We start from the raw sequence: 25,943 nt of genomic DNA on the forward strand, positions 1-25,943 counted from the left end.
AAGTATTAAGCACCTATAGGTATATTAAAAAGGTATTGTTAGTTAGTTTTTTTAAATCTATTAAGCCCTGCCTAAATCAACCCATAATAGATAAAAAAAATATTCTATCTATAAATTCCTATGAATGATTTAATAATGGCATAATTTTAGATATTTTATAGATAGATGAATATTTTTTGACTATTATCAAGTACTTACTTAAGTAGGTAAGTATTAGGTATGGCTTGGTTTACGCAAAGCTTGTCTAACTGAATTTAAAAAACTATCTAGAATTTCTATTCATAGTTCAATGAAAACAAATACTTATGACAGACAAAGTTTAGTGTGCACTAGTTATGACAAATCTCAACACCCTACGTCCACCCCTTGCCAGTGCTATACAGTCAATATACATGTAGGTATCAACATCGATAGGTTAGCTACTAATATTACCTAGGTAGGTACCTACCTAACTTCAAAAGAATTCTTGTTTATACCTAGACTTACCTGCCCATGATTTTATAATATGCTTCTATCGAGGATTAATCCAATATTATTATCTATATACCTACATACCTACCACTTACATGGATATCTATAAATTAATTTTATTAATATATATATATATATGTTACACCGAATGTGTGAGATTGCGTATTACACGAAATCGGCAATATTTTGTCTAATTCATGAATAAGGCAACGGGCTTGCATTATTCATGAATTAATCAATTTATCTGCCGAGTGCGTGAATTTGGCAGGGTATGGAATTCTTAAACTGTCAACATGGCAGTAGAAAAAGTAAATTTAATACGGATGGTTTTATTAGTTATAATTGGACATAATATAATATTATTATTATTAGGTTAGGTTAGGTTAGGTTTTGTAGTTAACAAAGTGTCAACAAACTATCAAATCATACTATCACAAACAAACAATCGACCATTGCCTGATACCCAAGCACGAATCAAATCGCGAAAATACCTTTTAATAAAATTCTTCCGTTATCATACGAGTATTATAGTTCTAGATTTTTTTTTGGGCATAGTAAATGGATATGAACGTCATTGTAGTTATTGATTGGTATACTTTCATATAAAAAATGACATTTGACACATTTGGTTAGTTTGATTAGTTGCAAAAAACAACACCGGAGCGTGACCATCTATTTTGACCAATATATGAGCATTTGACACATTTGGTTTAGTTGCAAAAAACACCACCGTGCCGCTACTATTTAATTTGCCCAATGCATGAACTTGGCCGAAAAATTACTGCCGAATTCACGCACTCGGCAGATATTTTGCCTAATTCATGAATAAGACAACGGGCTTGCATTTTTCATGAAATAGACAAAATTTTGCCGATTTTATGTAATAGGTAATTTCACACATTCGACGTAACATATTATACTACACCCTCCTATGGAAACTTGTATGCAACAACCACTGATAACATCACGGTCTAATAGTTGACCATCCACTAACTATGGTTAGATGACTTCTATAGCAGATATCTAATGATTCTGCAGACTATAACCAGCTATTCGTCAACCTCTATTTTCATAATTAACTTGTAATGACGTTCACCTCAATATCACTTTAAACTTCCAAATTTCAATTGCGTACCTTTTTAGATATTCAGCTATACAAACATGTAGGTACTAGGTAGGTATGTATCAACACAGGTAAAATATCAACGTAATCATGGTAGGTATGTAGGTACCTACCGTGTCAGTTAAAACATAGTTGACAGCTAAATGAAATATTACAAAATATTACTACAGACCTATTTATTATTACAACGTTTTTCTTAGCTCGTATTCTTATTTGTCCGGTACAAATCTTGCAATCGATTTTCCCGACTAGCTAGACATTTGAAACAGACAGAACACGATGCCAATGTATTTTATGTTTTAGCCATCTTTAAGTAGAATTGAATTCATTTTCAGTTAATTCTGGTTTGTATGAAACGTTATTTTGGAAGAAATCTGTAAAAAGTAAAACTATTATTGGTTGCTAAGTGGGTCCTAGCAACTAAATTATTAATATTAATATAGGTATACGTGCGTTACTATAGAAATCAATATGACATTTCAGTATTATTTCTATCAAGTACGATTTTTTTGATCGTAATCTAGTCAAGTCAAGTTTATATGATTCAACAGAAAATTTAAAAACGTTGTATATAAAAAGTCTTGTTTTTCAGTTTCGTAGTTCAGAATTTATTTTTAATATTTAAGTAATTGAAAATATTAGATAGGTAGGTATCATAAATCGGTATTTAAAGCGATAAAAATATGTATGTTGTACCTAAGTAGGTAGGTAATAGTTTAATAAAATTTATGACATCATGTGTACCTACCTACCTAAAACAAATATTTTTTTATTTTAAGACTGTATTCTTTTAATAATGTATTCCTGCAGACAGATTAAAGAAACTGCAAAAGGTGTAAGTAGATAATAATACTTACTTATAAGAAAAATATTTAGGTACGTACCTACATTAAGTTAACTTACTTACTAGTTATCTATGATTTCAATAGTTTATAATGTTTTGGTTGACCGTACAATAAAAGCTCACAAAACTTTGTAAAACTGTGTCTAAATACTTATTTTATACCTTGCTTAGATAAAACGATCGAAATTACCAATTTCGCAACTTAATTAAATTATTATATTTCCAATAGGTACTTACCTGCTTTCATAATCTAAAATGTATCAATTAGGTATTCGTTAGACTGATAAACTATTTATTTAGTTTTGTTAAAAAGTTTCCGAGCTTTTTACAAAAGTTTCCCGTTCCTACTTACTTTTTGCTAGAATAAAATTAATGTTTGCATGTGAGGGATGAAAGGGAGACTGTTTATAAAATTGCATTGTGTTTGATATTCCCCCTCGGTCTTCCGCAGCTGTCGATGTGACTCGCAAGTTGCAGTCCGACATCGCGGCAAAGCGAAAGGCCGAGGGGGGAGGGTGGCTTCTTTGAACACCGCAAGCGGCATGTCGCACGCGACTGACTCGATTCTCACCTTGCAGGTTCGACAATGCTGTGCAAGGCGGCCGAGTGCGCTGCCTAGCGCGGAGTGGGGGTCTCGAGGGTGGGGTCTTCTCCTTATCCCCTCCGCCGACCTATCCCTCGGCCAATCATCGCCGTCCCTTCCTATGATGTCATCGGAGGAGGAGACAGACTGTTTCGGCTTGTACGGAGATAAACTACTGAAGAAAGCGAAGCGAGCCAGACAGCGCGTGGACGCCGGCGAGCCCAGAAATAGTTACTCGTCGATCCCGAATTTTACCTCGCGACCTAGCTTCATGAGCGGGGGACTTTACGGCGCTATTTTTAGCCAAAACCAACAACACTTCGGCCTCTTCGGGCCGGGGTACGGACCGGCCAAGATGCTCAACGAGCTCTTGGGGCGGCAAGTGAAGGCGCAGGAGGCTTCTCCGCAGGAATTACCCGGAGAGGCCGCCTCGGACAGGCGAAGTCAACCGGGACCCGGAGGACTCTCGCCGCCCGCAGACCTTGCGCATCACATGCTCAGAGACATTCTTCAGGGAAGAAAAAAAGAACTGATGCAGTTGGAGAGAGAGCTGCGCGGCAACCCTGCCGATTCGGCTTCACCCGATAATAATAATAGCATTAATAATAATAATAATAACGAAATTAAAAACGGTTCTCGGGACGGTAGTGATGATGGTGAAGTGAGTGGTAAAAGAGTGAACGGAATCGAAGTTGTGGACTCCAGCAGCGGTGACGAGACTTCAGCTGCGGCTGCTGCCATGCAGGACTGCCTTCAAGAGGCGGGCATAGGCGGTAAACAGCAGCAGGCGGAGATGATGGAGGAAGCGATGAGTGGAATGAACGGGGGTGGATCTGACTCCGGACACTCCATACCCTCACCGCCTTCCACGGAAACTCTAGTTACTCCTAAAGTGGAGATTGACGCCGATAATCAGACAGACAAAGAAGGACCGTCTTCACCGAATCCGATGAAAAGTGAACAAGTGCCCCTCGATATGAAACGTGCTCGTGTGGAAAACATTGTGTCGACTATGCGGTCGAGCCCCGTACCTATTCAGCCCCAAGTGAACGGATGTAAAAAACGTAAACTGTACCAACCGCAACAACATGACAATAGTGCAGCGGAGAGATACGCTGCTGCAGGAATAGGCCTCGGTCTACACCTTCAGAGCCTCATGCTGGATGATGATGATGACGATGATATGGATAGTCATCCGCCAATTCAACAAAAACTCGTCGAAAAAAATGCTCTGAAAACGCAATTGAGAACGATGCAAGAACAGTTGGCAGAAATGCAACAAAAATATGTGCAATTGTGCAATAGAATGGAGCAGGAATCAGAAACGCAAGAAAATGATGATGTTATCAGTGATTTAGATAATGATCTAAGCAATCATGCAGCAAAGCTGTCACCTAGATCTCCGGCTTCGTCACCTGTCAAAGAGCGTGTTTCAACTCCAGTTTTACCACCGGCTAATACGCCTAATATGTTATCACAAGTAATGAGTAAAATGATTTCGGCGAAAGTACACCCTCATATGGCACATCCTCACGGGATCCCGCCAGGATTTAACGGCGCAATTCCCATGATGCCGCACATGCCACATGGACCGAATCACGAGCAACCGATTCCACATCCAATGCAGCATCAACATGCTGCAGCACAGCATCCGCATCATGCCATCAGCAATGCTGCTGCGATGTATTTAGGGGTTAGTCAAAAATTATTTATGGAGCAAGAAGTCCGGCAGGCTATGGTTAAAGAAGCCGCAGCTGCTGCGGCTCATGCCGCTGAGCAGCATCACCAACAAGCTGCTCAGCATCATCAGCAGCAACAACAACAACACCAACAACAACAGCAGCAACAGCAACAACAACAACAAGAACAGCAGCATAGACAACAACAACAGATTCGACATTCACCTCCTCATCCACATCATAACATGCCAAAGACTCCGTCAGTGCCGTCAGAACTCACCGAAAGACTGAGCATGATGCGTAATAGTGCAAATTCAATTGGACCAGTGTCAGGGTCTGATCTTGAGGGTTTAGCGGACGTCTTGAAAACAGAAATATCAGCGTCATTATCAAGTTTGATCGATTCAATAGTGACAAGATTTGTGCACCAGAGACGATATATCGGCAAGCAGTCTGAAGCGGCAGCCGCAGCAGCTGAACAACTCAACAAAGACCTGATGCTGGCGTCGCAGCTCCTAGAGCGAAAGTCTCCTCGCCTCAAATCGGCTGATCGCCCGACCACTGGCTCTCTCACAGGTAACCCTCCGAATCATCCAAATTTACAATCTAGCGCTAATATTCCAACCAGTATGATGAACCATCCTAATGTCTCGTTAAATGCGAACATGCAAATGAACGGTCCCAGGCCTAACGGCTCGGCCTTCCCGCCCATGAGCATACCCATGCACATGGGCGGCGTTTGCTCCGAAGGACCCGTCGGCCAGCTGAGCCAGATGAGTCAGATGAGTCAGATGAGTCAAATTAGTCAAATGAGTCAAATGAGCCAGATGAGTCAGATGAGTCAAATGAGTCAAATAAGTCAAATGAGCCAAATGAGCCAAATGAATCACATGAGACCTTCGCCTTCAGCGGCAATGTTCCAGGCCCCGAAGCCACCGCAGGGCGCAGGTATTGGAGGACCCCTATACGGAGGAGTGAATCACATGGGAGTACCAGTCAACACGTTCTGCACGGAGAGAGACCAAAACCCTGAACAGAACGAGGCCCTCAGTCTTGTCGTCACTCCGAAAAAGAAAAGGCACAAGGTGACAGACACGAGGATTACCCCGCGAACTGTCAGCAGGATCCTGGCCCAGGATGGGACGGGAGTGTCACCTGGCTGTCCGGGTCCCGCAGATTCACCGTCTCCCCGCCCTTACCATCCTCCACCTCCTATGCTTCCTGTGTCTCTTCCCACTTCGGTGGCCATTCCGAATCCTTCTCTGCACGAATCGCAGGTGTATTCCCCGTACAGTCCGTTTTTTACGCACCACGGTGGTCTGCACGCGGGGATGGGCAGGATGGGTGGCATGAGACAGGCTATGCCGTCACACAGTCCACCTTCGCTGGGCTTGCTGGAGGCGCGAGATTCGCCGCCCTTGCCGCACGCACCTGCGCTGTTGCACCCCGCCCTGCTGGCCGCCGCAAGACATGCCGACAGCGAGTACTCACATCCCGCCCTTCGCAACGACCTCAACGACCCGCACTCCGACTGCAACTCCACCGACCTGGCCTATGACGGGATTCAGCCTACTATATCCTTTTCAATATCGACCAAAACATTAATCAATTATTTTTCAATTAGGATACTTTTAATGCAGATGGGGTAAGTGAATATATTATCTAACATTAATTTAATTTCAAAGCATATTACTTACATATTATGAATTAAAATAAAACACAATATATCAGAGGCGAAGGGTGGAGGTAGGCTGTTAAGATCCGCCCTAAATAAATGTCTACTATTTATGTCGGATCTTAACAGCCTATCTCCACCCTTCGCCACTGCAATATATTTATGTAATAGGTACCACGTAGTTTAAGGTACAATATCTTTTCACCAAGAATTAACAATTAACACCATTAAATAAATCAAATAATAGTAGATATCAAAATAACTCAGTTATAATATTTACCTGAAAATATTACCAAACCCTATTTTACAGCCTTACGTTTCAAAATGAAATACATCCACAGTTATTTTTATCAATAATTGATTGAGACAGATAGGTCTCTATCACTAGTGTGTCATTAATATTAGTACCTACAGCTACGTAGATATGTATATAGGTACTTCACGATAAAATCTACAACTGTTTAAAGCAGCAATCGATCACTACCTTATTCAAAAAAGCTATAGATAGGCAATCACTTTCTATTATATACCTAGGTACTTATATTTACATAAATTTTATCGGACTCTTTCATAAAAAACCGTAATTTCTTCATATTATAAACTTATAAATAATCCACCTATCAGACCGTAGGCTTCGTACTTCTAATCATATCGTATAAGGACGTGCAAATATTTAATTTCCAAATAAAATTTATAAATAATAAGAAAATGTAGTTGCTGCTATATTATATCGCCTTATATGATTCAGTCGTCTACCTAATATAAACATAAACCTTCTATTAACATAACATTACTTTGTCATTCATATTTTATCTTTAACTTTTCATAATATTATACTAATAAGTAGGTACTGTGTCAAATTGTATGATTTATTATGCATGAAAATGACAATAGAACAATTAACCACTGTATTATCGATACAATTCTATTAGCATGTGGACAATAATCTCTCCTTGTTACTTCTTCCATCAACGCATTATTTTTTTAAATAAAAAATGGATAGTTTCAGAAAAAAATAACTTAATGAATATTATATCTGCTTATATTCTTACAATGCTCGCTTTAATATATTTCAAATATATTATGCTTAGTGCAAATTTATTACAAAATACATATATGTAGATATGTACCTAATTGGTGGAAGTAGGCTTTTAAGATTTAACATAAATAGTGCATACTAAACATTGTCAGTTATACTTATTTGTTTTCATATAGTGCTGATTAGTTTTTAAAATTCAAGAGTGATCCAACAAAAATAGTGTACTCTTTTGCAATCATAATTATTAGAATTAAGAATACTTACATAATAATATTACAAATGGCGTTGGTTAATTGTTCTAAATCCATGAAGCCCTGCCTAAAACAAACCATAATCAATAAAAAATATTCTTCTATCTATAAAATAACTTAAAGAATTTTAAAAACTAACATACATTATCTACATTACTCATTGTAGTATTAGCTGAATGAAAACAAATACGTTTGACAGCCAAAGTCTAGTCTGCACGATTTATAGCAGATCTTAACAGCCTACCTCCACCCTTCGCCACTGCCACCTACGTACTCTACGATAGTGTCAACTGATAATACCGTATATAGTAATTACAATAATAGGTAAGTTTCTCTTTAATTTATTGCAATAATTAAAACAAAGCATAAAACAATTTTATATTAACTTCACATAACTGCATTAATAACGATCAGGACGGATTTCGTCCGCATATCAGATGATTTTTTTAAATTTCTGAGTTGAAAATCACTTACTTTAAAATCAAACAAAACCAATCCTGAACGTCTTTAAATTATGTAGGTAGGTACCTAAGGAATAAATATTATACTTATTATTGTGTTTTCTATTAATTAATGGGTAACTATTAAGTTTATTTTTTGCGATACCTAGGTATATGAATTTGTCTTCGCTCGCAAAAAGAATGCATGATGAAGTCATGACGAAAAGTTGTCGGCCAGTGCCTGAAATGCGTTGACAGATAATGGCACCCCATTAAAACAAGGGCCGTTTGCCAATCTTGAAATGAATTATTGATTCGGGGCGTCATCCACTTCGGCGTTCCGTAAGTGAACCAATTTCGCCCTAATGACACGTTTGACTTTTATTATCTTCGAAAAAATTATTTCTTTTTGAATTTTACCTCTACGTCCACTTTTGTGGACGCTAAACCGGTCTTTACTTTTCATTTACTTGCATCGGTGTACCGCATTTTTATTCATGCGAAAATGAATCGAAATTATTGGTGTCTTCCCTTCCGGTTTATTAATGTTGGAAATAGGAAACACTTAGGAAATATGTTTAGTCGGAAAATCCTCAAGGCGATCGTGAGTCAGACAGAATAAACATGGAAAAAATATTTTTTAATAAGTATGCATTTTAATTTCTTTAATTTTTATAATAAAACTTATGCTTGGGTTCCGGACCGCACCAAATATCTGATAATTAATACGTATTTACTAAAAATATCTAATTTATTTTATTAATAAAAAAAGCACAGTTATTTAATACTATTGCCTCTTAAAGTTAATATGGGTAGGTATTTAAGTAATAAGGTTTCACTCTAAGTACACATTTGAAGTAAATTACTTAGCATTATCAAATGTTTATTCTGACTTCTAACCACAAAAGTATTCAGTCAATGTGCTTACATACATCGGTACTTAGAGAGATATCTTATTTCTCGAATTATTTAACCTTACGTTTTGTAAGGTCTCACCTTATGGACTTATCGCATTGTTTTCTTTTCCGCATTTACCACAATATGTCTGATGTGGAAGCCGCATAAAGGCATTTATTTTATACATCCACATTTATTATAATACCTACCTAGTACGATGCGGGCGTTCTTTATCTTTTACTTCGGTCCTGCTTTCACTTAACACGTCGCGTCCTGCGGAGTTTTTTTGGCAAGTCAAAGATTAAGCGATCGTTTACCCAATTTAAAACATAAACAGGGATTTGGCCAATTAAAGTGTTAGGTACACAGAGTGGTGGGTTTAAGGACTTGGAACTTGAAGAATTGACTAATTGTATGATAAAAAAAAATAAAAATCATAAATTCCAACTATCAACGTAAACAGTTAAAATACCAATGTAGATAGGAACCTATCACTTTACTTACAAAACATAGTTAATAATGAAAATGACAGTGATGAGACATACCTAATAATATTAACGATTTATTTTTTTGTCTGAGAACATTTAAGTAGATACGTATCTGTTTGGGCAATATTGTATAGGTGTGTGTGATTAATAGGTACCTACTCATATTTTTAATATTTTTGTCAATTTATTAATTAAATGACGGATTTGAACTGTTTCGAGGCCCCCTTTTAAATTTTCTGACAAATCGGTTGAGTCACACGCGTCAAAGAAAATCGGCACTAGATTACTTATATTATACCTATTTATTACAAGAAACTAGTGTGTCCAACATATTTCATGTTTGATTTTCTGTTTCTTATGATCGATGAGAGAACGTGTACCTATAGTTTTTTTTATTATACCTACGTGAATTTTCGCTATTTCGTCAGTTCGAATCATTCATCATTCGTTTGCTATCGTTGATTATTGAGCACTTTAAAAATATTAGGTACCTATCAGAATAATAAAACACCCTTGTAAACCACCCTGACTCTGCTTGAAAATGTGGTCATATAAAATTTAAAAAAAAAAACAATTCATGGACCTATATTAAGTTAATATATTTTGTGGGTACTGTTCGGTTATCAGGAATACAGCGGAAAACACATTTTGAAAATACCCGATATACTGGATTATATTTTGTTAGTTTGGATTAGGTTAGGTTAGGTTAGGTTAACCTAAAAAATAATCCAGTTTATCGGCTATTTTCAAAATGTGTTTTCCGCTGTATTCCTGATAACCGAACAGTACCATTTTGTGTATACCTAAATTTAAAACTTACTTATACATGTAGGTACTAATGTAGTTAGATAATCAGATTAATATGTTTAGTCGGTATGGATTAAAGAAGCAATGGAGTAAATCTCAGGTAAAGCTTCCTTGATATTGGATTTGCCTTTTGTTATTAGGAATTTTAGAGGATTATCAAGCACCTAAGGCTTACTACATGAAGCTTCGGTTTCCTACTCCTTAAGCCGTATCTACTTACGTATCAAATAGGCAGGTAGGTTACAGGTATCACTTTTACCAACATATTTTCTCAACTGCCATTCTCATTGAAACTGGCAAGTTTTATCAATAAAATTAAGTATTTATAGATAGGTATGTAGGTACATTTACCTACTTATCTATTCAACAATTTATTATACTTGATTGTCAGGGCCATACAACGTAATAAATGTATCAATTATTATTAATTACTGTTAGAAATATTTTTTTTATGTTGGAAATTTTGATCATTTATTTTTGTCCGTTAATGTAGATATTACAATGTAGGTGGTTACACCCACGGTGGCCGCGCGGCTTACGCGTTGGATTATAACGCCGTGGGTCCCAGTTTTGAATCCTGGGCAAGTACAGATATTGTTTTTCAATTTGTGTCTGTCAGGGTATGGACCTAATATGTTGAGCAAGTGGCTGACATCCATTTCTCGTAAAAAAAACAAAAATCTGTTAATACATACCTCTACTCTGCGGAGGCCCATATGATCCTATTAGAATCGGACATGGTCGAAAGAAAGAATGAATGTAGGTATACTATTATAAAGATACACTTGTCAATCTCAGTTAAATGGGTAGATCATGGATACATTATTATGTCCCTTTCTACTTCAGCTTTATTAAAATATAAAATATGCATTGAATATTCTACATAACTATTTTCAACAACCTGTAATGAGGTCTTGTTATCAAATTGAGTTTTCTTTACATTTTCCTATTAGTTTTTTTATTATCTTAAATGTAAAAATAATCAAAATAAATTCGTTACTATAAAAATAATAACAAAATATTATATAAGTCGGTACCATAGTTTTTACTTCATGCAATATATTCCAATGTTATGAATAAAATATTTTTTAATACAAATCGGTTCCATATTTGAATCATTTTTCACGCTTAAATTATATGTTACTTAATGTGAAAATGAATCTTAACTCATTTTCTACTAATACATGGTAATATGTCACTTGCACATATCTAATATGTTGCCCCTCAATTATATCAACAAGTATTATAGGTACATATGCATGTATTTATCAAATATATCAAAATACACCTTTTGTATAAAATTCTTTTTTTATGCTATGATATTTATGTATGCATATTCCAAAATGATTTTCCTTGACTCCTGTGAACTCGTCCACGCTAACTCCAATGCACCTGCGAAAGGCGAAGCTGATGTTCTTCTGGGTCCGCTACCCAAGTTCAGCGGTTCTCAAAATGTACTTCCCCGACATCAAGTTCAACAAGAACAACACGGCGCAGCTGGTCAAGTGGTTCTCCAACTTCCGGTGAGTCATGATTTTTAAAAAATACCTTATATTAATAATTTTATGTTATACTATTCTTTTCAGGTCAATCGAATTACGATGATCGATTTCATCTTACCAAGACTAGGTACCCACTTTAATAAATTAATGTAACTTAAATTTATTATCATCGTAGATATCCATACTAAATAGACAAAAATTTGGCACAAGAAAACACAGTTATAATAATATCATTATGTTTATCTACAGTAGAAATCCAGGATTATGTTTTTATCAAAATATTTTTTGATTCTTGTCTGTTTACTGAAAGCCATCGGTAAACATTTTTTTAAAATAGCTGATATACTGAATTATTTGTTAGGTTAGGTTCGGTTATCATTCTTGAATTCATGAATTTTGCCGAAATTGCTCAGGAAAATTATCGCTGTTTCCGCCTGGCTTCTAGTAAACAGACTTGTACCTATTTTTTAATACTTAGGTAATATGTCACTAACAACCTACCGCTTTACGAGTGAATAGAAAAATATTTTTTACCATTTCCACATTTTATATGGACTTTTATATTATTGTTGTCCAATGAACAATTATTTTATAATTTACGTAGGTTCCTACTTAAATTAATATGCATTTATATAGAACAATATAGTTTTCACGCGTTGGTATTGAAAAAAAAATCAATATCATGTAAAGGTATGGGTTGTTACAAAATGCAACTTATATGAGGTTTAAGAAATCATATATTGAAAATTGTACAATCTAAAATGAATCCTTCCACATTCAATCGATATTTCCATCAAGATCTTAAAATAAGTTATTTTGTACATAATGAGTTTTTCCTCTGATACGACAAAGGTGAGTCAAAAATGAGTCACTTTAAAGTACACAATAAATTTTGAAATATTACGTACACTTACATATTTAAATGTAAAACATCGATTTACACAATGTCATACATTTGTTATCGTATAGGTATACGAGAACTTGTCTTTGTTCATTGCATCAGAGTTGACTGAATATCATATTAGTTTTTGACATATACTTATATTAAATTCTTTATTAATATCTAAGTATATTAAAAGTACCTAGTTTTAAAAAGATGCTAAAAATACGCGTTCTTATAACATACATACGTGACAACATGTAGCATTATTGATTTAATAATTTATCATAGGTATTTCATGTTTTACTGTTTTGAAACGTTTCACCTTTATTGCTATTTTATTAGAGATAATTAAAAGTAACGACATTTTACTTCAAATGCTCATTATGGATACAGAAACCAGTGCCGTGTTTGCCTAGGGGTAACATAACTCGGTTAGATGCACCCCTTTTTGCATGCACACTCCCACGTCATTTGTTTATATACTATTCCATCCGTTTATCTGGCAAACCACGGTCTAATGAAATATTATTTATTCGATTTCGTATGTATTTACACACCTAAAAAACATTTAAAATATTGTTTTATATAAGTAGTAATTAAATAGGGACATATAAATAATAATACATATATTAATCAGCTACTAAATACAAATTTTATATTTACTAATTAGGTACCTACATTATTCTTGTTGCATTAAGCCAAAAATCCGTAAGTGACACTTACTTATATTTTTAATATATTTTTCACTTAGGTACTACCTACCTCACGAAAAAAGAATTTTATTGTAACTGCTTACTGAATAACTCTTGACGTAATTTTAAAATGCAGAATATGACATTCTAAACAACGAATAATTAATTTTCGTAAAAATGTCACTTACATCCAATTAATTTAAATTTAATTAAGATAGCATTTTACGACGCTTAATGAACTATATTATTATAAATTCATTTCTCAATAGATATACTATAATATTTTGAATCAATCTTTAATCTCTATTCTTAAAATGTCAAAACCAATAAACTGCAATTAGAGTGTTGTGTCAGAGATTTCAAAATATTTCACTTATTATGTTATGCGACTTTAAGTTAACTAACCTAACAAATCTAATTCTCACCCTTTTTGGGTTTTGTTGTTCATTTTTATTATATGTAGGTTATATATTCATTTAGAATAAATACTTCATCAATATATACAGTCTTACTTGTCTTAAAATATTAGATAATAATAAGAAATAGTTTACGAGATATACCTATAAATAGGAAGGTGCCTACTTAATTAGGCTTTTATGTATGTATCCACTTAGGTACCTACATGTCATTAAAGACTTGAGTGATATGTACAATTTAACTTAAGTACCTATCTATGTACAATTTACTGTCATCTACTAAAGCTCACGTATGTGTCAATTTAGTGCCACGTATAAAAATATGATACCGTACATAAAGCTAATTGCAAAGAGGAAAATCAATAGCCGATCGCGAACGAACCTTATCAGAAAAGTTGTTTGTCGCTTAGCCTTCTGATAAATGCAAAGATAAGACAAACCCTCGCTCATAGAGGCGTCGAATACCCTACTCCATATTGTACACGTGCAGAGGCGGATTAATAGTTGGGCGAACGAGCTCGTGACTAAGACGCTGAATGTAGAAGAGCTGAGTTCATTGAATAATAATGAAGCTTTCTATTATAGATACATCATTCATTGTTCAAAAGTTATTTCGTGATTAACAATTTTTTTTATAAGATAGCTAAGTATTGAAAAATATATGATGAAACCAAAAAGTAGATTAATACAATAGAAATATAAAATCCAGTCTCCATAAACCAAGACTGTGTGAAGTCAATATTGGTTTACGACTTAATGTGTTTAAGTTTATCGCATATTTCTCCACACTCGTGAATGGCACCTTCTTTCGTCATGCCCGGAAGGTAACCCACTTCTCTTATATTTGTATTCCTTGAATATAATTATTACAACATAGGTACAGTGAATTAAAAGACATAGCATATTATAATATTATGTTCTTGACAGTTTTCTTAATGTAACATTTTCTGGTCGAAGGTTTGCTATACATATATGTATAATTAATTTCGACTCTAAAAAGTGCTTTGATTCAAACACTGACGCAAATTATTCAGCCATAAAATATCTATCTACCTCTGTGCGATTAACTAAGACAGTTTGTATATATCTTTTTACGACTTGACATAACTGACTTTTGATCTCATAAGTTATAGGATATAACTGACTTACGTACATCTTGACTGCATCATGAACTATTTCCACTACTCTTTGTCTGTTACTAATTCCTTCTACTGTTGCACTCAATGACATTAATATGGACGAAGCATCTGGAAAAAATAATGACACTCACTTTTTTGTCGGGTCTGCCGAATGGCATAATCTGTTCTAACGCCATTACAATAAAGGTGATATTGCTATAAATTCCCAATACTTGTTGTCGGGTCTGCCGAATGATTCGGTTCGAACGGGTTCGCTCAAATGAACATTGACACTAGAAACACTGTTATAACGCCATTACAATAAAGGTCATATTGCTATAAATTCCCGATGCGTGATATCGCATAATGGAAATTGCGTGACGTCGACTTTAACACGTGCGAATATCGATATGCACGAATTTACTTCCTAGCTACTGTATTGAGCGCGTTGTCCATTAATAATGTCATTGGTTGCACTGTATTAAACTCAATGATCATAATATTATATTACTTGTTAAATAATTCAATCATGTCAGTTTAGAGTTTAGAGTCATTGTTTCTACAAGTCTATTTTTAAAGATTTAACATATTTCATATTTGATACGTCATGACCATCGTCTATTTTATACATTTGAGACGAAAAAGAAATCACTGTAGAAAAGTTAAGTGCATCTTCATTTTCTTCATCTTCTTCATTTTACAGTGAAAAACTCATTAAAGTCTTTATTCTAAGTATTATGCTTTATAACTTGTGTAATGATAGGTAGCGCTCAGGGTGGACCTTGGACACCTGAAACCGATTCCTCCAATATATTCAGTTTTCCGATTTTCTTCTCCAGTTGATAATTTCTAGAATTAATATTAGGTACTATCTATTAACATGTCATCTAAGTCATGTTCTCTATTATAATTTTTAATTATTGTTTAATTGATACTTGTAATATGACCTGATAAATATTTTTTTAAATATATTTGATAAAAATTTCAATGAATATATCTTACCTACATAAGAATTGCTTGAAAATAATATTTAACACAGTATAGGTATATTTAACAAGTACGTACTTAATATAAAAAAATATGTCAATGTTTTTTTGTATTTGGGCCTCAAAATTGCCGCAACGGCCCTGTGCAATGTACGCCATAAAAGGAATTATTATTATGGGTAAACACAAGTAAAGTTTCCGTGACGCGTGTAGTCACCATATGGCGATATTAGAAAATTTCCATAAAGCTTTTGTCCAATGATATCTTTGCCGTAGGTATTTTATTTATTCTTTGTCCGATATGAGATTTTGTTGATTGCTTTTTCATGCCCACCAAATTCTACCTACAGTTTAACAACCTTTTGTAATTAGCCTGTATTCAAACAGTCACTAATATCACTATAAATAATTAAGTAGCTTTACCTACTATATTTAATCAATATCTATGCATTCTTTAATTATACTATAGCATAATCACATTTTTTATAAGGCAATATTGTTATAAGCGCAATTTGGCAACTCCAGTCAAATTATTTTGGCAGAGGATCTTTAAATTTCTTGACTAGCCGTTTTGGTTTCAGTTTTCCAGATTTTTCCTATCCTTACGAGATGCGTAAATAGCCTGCCTTCCTGGTATCTCCTCCAAAAAGTAAGACACCCACAGGAATCGAACCTGCATCTTTTCATTTCGCGCCAAAGCACATATACCACTATGCTTTAGAGTTTAGGCTCAATACTTAATTGCGACAAATTTTGACTAATGGCTCTTAATACTCTCTGAAGCACTTTCCAAATTGAGTTATTATTGGCGATCGGCTTTTGTATTTTAAATCAAAGTAGATATTACTTTAATTACTAACCGACGTCATGGATCAATCCAAGATTTTTGATTGTAACTTACTTGAACTTGCTAATAATTTTTTTATTATATACCTATTTTTTTTATTCGACGAATAATTCACAAGGTTCAAGAATGTCACATTTTATATATTGTTCCCTACCTTAATTTAATATATTTATCAATAATTTAATAATAGGTATTTAAAGGTATTCTTTGACCTCACGTTGCACGTTTATTATTTGCGTTGTACTTACCTATCTACGTTAAATACCCGTTTAGAATTCGTTACTGACTGTTAGATATTATTTCATTGAACTGGGGATTGGTAAAGAATTATGGTTTGAAAATATTTTATTAAGGTGTCATTATACGTCTCCCCTCTTGCCTGAAATCGCAGCATAATAGCTTATCAGGCAATATGTAGGGGGCGTCGATTATCTAAGTCTAGGCAGGTTGATGCTATCTCTTTGCAAGAACTTTTTTTCCTGGTCGCGATGACTATCGAGTACCGTGTAAACACTGCCATCTGCTCCTGTCTAAACAAAAGGCAAACTTAGGTAAATAATATAAATCACTTAGAATGGTCACAATAAACTAGGATTGAACTGCAAATTAGTTTGTTGTCAACAGAAATATTAAATTAAAAAAAAAACAATATTAATTATATAATGTAATACAACAGCCCACGATGGCCGCGCGGTTTAAGCGTCGGCCTATAGCATCGTGGGTCCCAGATGCGAATCCTGGGTCTGGCAAGTACACATATTGTTTTTCAATTTGTGTATGAGTCAGAGTATGGATCTAATAGGTTGAGCAAGTGGCTGACATCCATTTCTCAGATTCTCATTTCTCAGAGACATTAGTTTCATCCCAATACTATTTACTATCTACCATCTATATTATAAGCCGATACCTTACCGCTCGGCCATGGTCTTTCAGCATTAATTTTACCATTGTATTTAATTTTATGTCTTGGTAATTCGTCACTTATTACGCTGTCTTGATAAAAAAAGTCGGTGTGTGTACTTATGTACGCGCGTTAGAAGTTATACTTCTTTGGCGTAACAAAACAAAAATAAAACTTGTGATAACCTAGATTCTTCGACTAGCTCTCTTAATTATGTTGTTAAATAACACACTCAAAAATTTTCTTGAGCTTATTGGAGCGCCGTTGGTTTATTTCTATACACTTTAACTAATATTACTAAATTATATAATTATTTCTCGCTGTTTTTATTTTTAAAGTAACAACTTTCACTCTGACGTTTAATCGTTTGTTTACGTAAGGAATTTCCAATGACCGACAATAATAAATTCGTTGCGTAGGCAACGGAATAACTCTACTATCAAATTTACGTTTGTATACAGCTGACTGATTCGCAGCTAATTTCATACTGTCGCGCACTTTCTTAACTCGCATTTTCACTCTCTACCAAACTCCCCAAAAGAAGTATAACTTCAAAAATATCTCAATGTCTGTATACCTACACGATTTCAATTTTTAATGAATCATTTACACATTCATTGGAATTTATCAAATTAATTGAAGTGTTTCTTGGCATTTCAACAAGCCATTAAGAATGCCTTACCCGAGTATAATTTAGGTATCATAGCTTAAAAATGTTTAAGACTGATAACCCTCTTGTAAGTTTTCAAATATCGCGTTTATAATTAATATCTGTTGATACCTTTATAACAGTGCGTGTGGGTGCTCTATGGAATTGCTATATAAACCAGCGTGATATGGGGTAGCCAACATTTTAGCTTGAGCTCTTGTTAATTTAGTAAAGTAATGCAGTATTTAACTACCTAGAGCTATATGATATAGTTTTACATCTCCACACGACATACGAAACATTTGCGACCCATTTAACGTAATTTTTATATAAATCAAACTTTGCAACGCATTCTTTCATACCAATGATTCATTCTCTTTTTAATAGTTCATCTATTAGCATATTTAATACCTCCGTTCAGACACTCAAGCATTTATTATAATTTAACTGTAGTATTTTTATATTGTTTTTAATATTATGAGTTTATGTAGATATACCATTTTTTAAATTAATAATTACTAAATTAAATAATAAATTAAATTAGTAAGGAAGAATATGGGATAAACTTAAACACGAGCCAATAATACGCCATACGTCGAATACTGACAACCACTCTCGCGTTATGCATTGACGCTCATTTCATATTGGTGTATTACACACACTATTTCACGTGCATAATGCGTGTTTCATTTTCGTAGGACACTCGCAAATTCAAAACCCTGCATTAAAATGTAGCGTATTGAATATAGCCTATCGGAATTATATTTATTATCTGTTCTGTGGGTGCGCGACTCCTGTTCTAGCCTACAGGGTGACCACAGTGGTACATTAGTGTAAAGTTCGCATGTCGGAAGAAGGCCATTTCCTGCGCTTAGGCCGTATAATTTGGACGACGTATCAACGTGACGGTACGTCATAGTGTCGCGTAGATCGAAGGGAGGGGGGTGTTTAATATTAAGGTAATTTTTGTTCACCCTCCCTCCGATGACAAGAATGCTGTCGTCATTACAAAGTATAGTGGAATGAGTACGTTCGAGGACATTGTAAGAATTTTTGGGTGTAACGGTTTATCGTGGATGTGATCATTAATTCACTTATGGTTTAATTATACAGTCAGACTTTAAGAATTGTAAAACAAATGAAAATACGAATAGTGAGGTCACTACAATTAATTTAAACTTTTATAAATACCACTAATATGTAGGTACGGGTGTTAATGCGTAACTGGGTTTGGATATTGTTCAGATAACACTGCGTATAGGTACACCTAAATGCTAAGTACTATATCAATTCGAGGGCTTAGTGTCAAACAACACTATCTACAAAAGTGCAACTTTACAGGAAAGCCAAAAATCGTTATTTTAGATTCTTGTAACTTAACAAGGGAAATGTTTATTTAAAACCTAATGTTAATATTTTATAATTTATTGTGTATTGTACATTTATCTTGCTTATGATGATGTTAAAATTTATAGGGATAGTTTTTAAAAAAATATGAAAACAGGGTAACTTATGTAAGATATAATAAGAATAATAATAAGAAGAAGTAAGTATAATAAGAAATTAGAAAAGATTGACATAACGTTGTTTGACTATCATGTAGCCGTAAATGTAAAATAACGTTATCTAAAAAAAAAAAAAAAACTTTTTTGTAGATAACGTTGTCTGACTTTAAGCACTCGAATTTCACTAGTATGAATTTAAATTTCCCTGTTAGTCATTCAATTTAAGTAGGTCCAACTAAATCAATAGTATGTACCTACAATAAATCGATATTCCATATTTCAAGAGGTAATCAATACAACATTTTAAATCGTTTAAAAAATCTGCTATATATGGAACTAGTCAAAAGTGGATAAATCGAGTAGGTTTTTTTTTCAAACAGCGTCAAATCCATTTTAACCAATCACCTCATCGAAAAGGCAGACGTCATTTCGCTAAATTCCATACTTGATAAAATTTAATATGTAATCATTTGTTGCTAGCCACAGAACAGTTCCCTGTTGCTAGCAAACACAAACCTTTTAGAAAGGATGAGTGAAAATATCGTACTTTCACATTATCAAAAATTGGATTTGACCAAATTTGAAAATTATCTCCTGATTTTATAGACACTTCACTAATAATTAGTTAATACCAATATATTTTCATTGTAAAGTATTATATATTTATTATACGTTGGTGAACAAAATAGTTCATTAATATTTAATTAATTTTTTGTTTAATTACCTACCCATCTAAAATATAATAATGAACATTAAATAAAAACACAGTTTTCTTGAGAATAAAATAAAAATAAATACGATGTTCCGGTCAAAAATTGTAATTAACTATATTCCTACCTAAATGTAAGTTTAAGTTGTTTCAATTTACTTTAAAAGCCCGCGCAAAACAAAACCTTGATAGTATGCTAAAAGATAGTCCCCGTAGACAATAAAAGGTAGATACCTTACCAAGCTACTCACCTTAGTTCGGGCACACCTTTAATTAGCAGCAGTTATTCATTAACCTCAAGGGAAGAGGAGAAAGAAAATTTAATCGGTAAAACTAAACGTGAAGCTTTAAGTAACTAGATGATAAGCTGAATTTGCAAATTAATGGATTACGATACAAAAAAGCTTCTTATTCATTTTTGAATTTTCTAATTATTACTCATGATACATGCAATGATTTACTCTGAAACATTTATTAGTAATTACTGACTAATCATATAGTATTCGTTAATGAAGTTAATAAGTAACTTTTTATCTTGAAGCGTTTAAAAAGTTTGTCACATCTAAGATTTTAACAGGTCACGAGGTTTTCCATGCATTAATTTTACTTATATATTAACCAAACCTATATAGTAACAGTAAAACGTTTGGGTTTTTATAACGACTATAACGACTATTAAAATGACCTCAATTTTGTTATCATAAAATAGATAAAACACTAAAATATGTAAGATAAATCCATACGTATAGATATGGTAAAATATAGGTGCAATGTCATTTTGTATCAACGCACGAAAGCTCTTAGAAATTACACTTTTTTTTTAAATGTGTTATATATTCTCATTGCAAATGAATATCTTTATTTTGTAAATACAAATAATAAAGTTATTTGAAGTCTTTTTGATGTGTGTGTGTATGTATATAATATAATGTAAAGAGGGTACTAATTTACGATTTCTTAGTATTTGTGGTGAATAATATTTATGCAGACTGTCAAAGATAAATAAACTTACAAAGTGTTCATTTCCTTCTTGGAAGGTTTTCCGGAAAAATCGCGGACACTTTGAGTGAAAAAGAAAAGCGCAGTTTGAATTGCTCATTGCTAATTACATCCAACTTTACCTTGGTCGTGTTTTACGTCTCTTATGCCACTTTGAAGTCAGACTCTCGAGCAGTGGCGTGGATAAATATATAAAATTATAAACTTAAATCTATTGAATACAATAATAGAAATAAAATTTATTATTTTATGTGATTAAAAAGGCGTTTGTGTCTTAGGTTACCTTCCTAAACTACCTCAAGAATGCTTATCTTCATAATGTATGGTCAATTGTAGAAGTAAAGGTCTTGTTTTAAATTTTATGGTACCTACCTATGGCATTTTTAGCAAAAATACGCTGGATTAGCATTAGAATAAGATAGCATTTACGTGGCTATTCAATTTACAAGGGCGAGCGGCTTACGCGCCGCTTATAATGTCGTATGACCCAGGTTCGAATCCTCAGTCTAGCAAATATACATAACATTGATTTTCAATTTGTGTTTGGTTGAGCAACTTGTTAACATCCATTTCTCGTAAATCTGCTAATACGAACCTCTTGTTCGTACCCCATATGATCTTATTAGGATCGGACATGATCAAAAAATGCAGGTGTTACTTTTACACATGACAGTTATTTATGGATGTATCTTGTTTAATCTATCTTCCTTGCTAATATTTTGACACTATCTATCAATTCTCTTTATGATTTCCACTAAAAATTTATAAGTTATTTTATTTACGAGATGTCTTCAATTAATATATTTGTCTTAGAATAAAAATAGAAATAAAAACAGTTCAAGCTTATATAGTAAACCAACGAGGTATTTATGGTATTTGCAGTAGTATATGTAGATAGTAACACCAAGTAACGCGCAGCATTTTTCTGACATAACCAAACTTTTCAGATTGAAATGAATATACTGGATTTACTTATTTTAAATATTATTTTTGTACTATTGAAAAATGACTATATTTTTCGCGTTGTATTTTCATTACTTACATATTATGCAATATTAAATCAATTTACACCAGTATGGCTTTAGGTTTAGAGAATGTTCGTACAAATGTATATATTGTTCACCAGTTGAATAACTCATGTACGTCACTGCAATCAAAAAGCTCCACTAGTGATTAATTAAACATTTTATAATAAGAGCAGCGAGCAGTGAGCGACCGCCGAGGCTATTTAGAAGAATCGTCTCGCTCTAGCACCGCTGTATAATAATAATTAACCCGAGCTTTCGTAGCGGTGACCGAAAGTTTCCTGCAAAAGCTCTCGCAGCCAAGCCAAAGGGGAGAGTAATGCTAAGATATTTTTTCACACATGCAGCAGCGTATGGGGAAAATGGTGCTAATGAAAAGCCTCTAATTATTAAGGATACCCTTTGATAGCTTGCGTCGGACGACTTGGTTTATAAGGCTTTTGTAACCGTTTAAATTGCCTGAGATGCTAGAGAAAATATGAGCTGTCTGCATTTTCAAGCCTAACATACGAGTATTACATCAAATTATCTTTTTTATGGAGTTTCAAAAGAACGAAAATGTTCATAACCATGGTTGTAATGTATAGTTGTTACTGTAGAGTAGGCCATATTTACTATTTAGTTTCTTCTGAAAGTTTTGAGTAAAGCCCTACATGATAACATACTAAAATACAGCGCTATACTTAGGTACATATAATTACTCTATGACAACATCTTTTTGGCTACGTGTTAAAACTGTGAACTAACATGCTCCTCCCATTTTTAACCGCACTTCCATTATAAATTAACAAGCTCCTCCCATTTAGTAGACAACAGCGCCTTCCTTTACGTAGCCAAGAAGATGTTGTCGTACAATAGGTAGGTACCTAGTGTAATATATTATGTACTTCATATATTAAATTTAATACTCTCGTCACTATTTTTGTCAGGCAGTATTATTCATTACCATTAAAGTGTTTATATATTTTTTAATACAATATATTAAATTTCAAGTCATTTAAACCATGGAATACTTCGGTTTTATTTAGCCATAACCTGTTAACTGCAAAATGTTGAATTTACAGGAGAACAATTATTTTAAGCTTTGAATTGTCCATATAAATTTCTGTTCATTCTTTGTCTAACATTGAAAAAACATTTTAAACTAAGTAACTGAAGAATAATATGATAATAATTAGATTGTAAATTATTCCATTATTAGAAAAATAATGTCACTTATCAGTGATCAAACTATGATAATGTCTTCGGTCATGTTTTGACCAAACTAACCGCTGTGTTTGTTCACATATCATCATTACCATAGCGTTTTAAACATGCATTTAAAATGATATATAGATATCGGGTTATTACCAAATGGAAGATAATACTATAGTGACCCAATTTTTACTGTTAACATGAAATGACCAAAAAATCAGTTACCTATCAGGTTATGCCAAAACACCACCGACTTATTTTCATGCAAGGTATTCCCAATACAATTTAATCTCAATTGTAGAAACTAGGGTACACTACTGTCGAACAAGATCTTCGGTACTGTTCGGTTATCAGGAATACAGCGGAAAACACATTTTGAAAATAGCCGATAAACTGGATTGTTTGTTAGGTTAACCTAACCAAACCTAACCTAACCCAAGCTAACAAATAACCTTGTATATCGGGTATTTTCAAAATGTGTTTTCCGCTGTATTCCTGATAACCGAACAGTACCAGATCTTCTTCTCAACGTGTTAATAAGCCCCTCCTGTTTTTAATCGCACTTTGACTGCAACAACTTCCGGTTATCGACGAGTTGTCAACTTGTGTTAAAAGTGTGAACTAACAATCCCCTCCTATTTAGTTAATCGCACTTCGACTCCAGCGACTTCCGGTAATTGCCTAGATATTCGTGTCGGACAGTACATTCAAAACTTCTGTGACACCTTATACTCTATATCCATTGAGATTTCGATACGTCGAAAAAGAAATCTTGTCAAAATATCACAGTTTGAGTAAGAAAGGTTTGGCTGGTGATACCATACTAATTAATTAGCGTAGAATTAGAAAGGAGATACCTGAGTGCGATAGCAAAGAAAATATAACAACAAAAAAATACATTTAAGTAGAATTAACTCTCACGAGACTAGTATATTGTACGTGGGAGCTCACGTGAGAAAGCTGGGCAGGGCGGGGGCGGGGGCGGTTGAAGGGTTGGTCAAGCCCTGTCCGCCTACTTGACTTGTGTTTGCATACAAATGAACGTGGAGACATTCGCGTTCGTGAGAGCCGCCAGCAGTCGGTGAACTTAATGAAATATTAATAGCCAAACCCTTTTACATTTTTTTTATATGTGACAGTTATTCATTTTTATAACTGTCGCAAATTTTAACAATCATCACCATCAACTGGGGGCGATTCACTCCTGAACGAAGGCCTTCCTACGTTCTTTTTAATTTGATCATAATCTTAAGGTTTCAGCAACCATGTACATACTTCAACAGAGCTTAACGAGTTCTTCAATCCAACATATTATTTTATAACTTACAATTTGTAAACAAATTAAATGTGTATTCGCTGCACACTAAATTATCATTATTCATTATATTATATATTATTTTATGATTACTTTTATGATGTTCGTTAAATTTATAAAAAAGTTTTTTCGAATGCACTTTTAAACAAGCTACTATAGCTCGATAATTTATTATTACATTACTATTTTTTAAATATACATATCTAAATAAGAAGGGCATTCAAATCGGTTTAAGTATATCAAAATCAGTTAACCGGTTAACCGTGCGTTTTTTTAAATAAACGAAGACCGGGTACTTTTACGCGGTTAATCAACCGAATTCTTATTGAATATTTTATACGAACACACCATTAAAAGTATGTAAAAAGAATGATACATGAACAATATTTCGCAGTTTACTAATTTTTTTTACTACAATGCAATAAACTAGTAATCCTTATAATCCTGGCTAGGATCTAGTCAACTAATAAAACCTATTTAAAATTTCAATGAATTTTCCTCAAATCCGCACTACCTACTTTAAGAAGTTGCTTACTTAAAAAATAGTCTACATACTTACTTACCTTTAGAAAAACTACATACAGATAGACAGCCAATTACCTAGGTAGTATTTTAACTGATGTACTATAGATTAAAATAAAATTGAAAGTATACATAATATCTACACATGCAACACATTATTTTAAAGTCTGACCATTTAAACCGGTGAAGTATTCGTAAATACGGTTAATTGGATGCCATATATAAATAAGTAAATGACAGCTCAAAAACATTTAATACTGGCGAAGAATATCACAAATAATTATTGTAATTCCCTAAAGAGGTGCAGCAAGCAGACACCTCTGGTGCTGCGAAAGGCGGTTGAGCCACAACGCCGGGTAATGCGACACTTGCTGATAAAAGAT

At 33.9% G+C, this 25,943-nt stretch overlaps 1 protein-coding gene across 5 annotated transcripts in view; it reads left to right on the forward strand.

Moving 5' to 3' along the window:
* pros (homeobox protein prospero) overlaps positions 1 to 25,943 on the forward strand; it is a 306,677-nt gene that overhangs the window by 234,402 nt on the left and 46,332 nt on the right. For 3 of the 5 annotated variants that reach the window (XM_085948168.1, XM_085948167.1, XM_085948169.1), the window contains exons 4-5: positions 3,017 to 6,274; positions 11,666 to 11,820. In XM_085948168.1, coding sequence (XP_085804294.1) covers positions 3,143 to 6,274; positions 11,666 to 11,820 — 3,287 coding nt within the window. In that variant the 5' untranslated portion in view covers positions 3,017 to 3,142. The remainder of the gene's footprint in view (positions 1 to 3,016; positions 6,275 to 11,665; positions 11,821 to 25,943) is intronic. The other 2 variants (XM_085948170.1, XM_085948171.1) reach the window with 1 other exon arrangement.

This window comes from Rhyacophila brunnea, unplaced genomic scaffold, assembly GCF_057557595.1.
Source record: "Rhyacophila brunnea isolate RB1 unplaced genomic scaffold, BYU_Rbru_1.0 scaffold_20, whole genome shotgun sequence".
Classification (NCBI taxonomy): domain Eukaryota; kingdom Metazoa; phylum Arthropoda; class Insecta; order Trichoptera; family Rhyacophilidae; genus Rhyacophila; species Rhyacophila brunnea.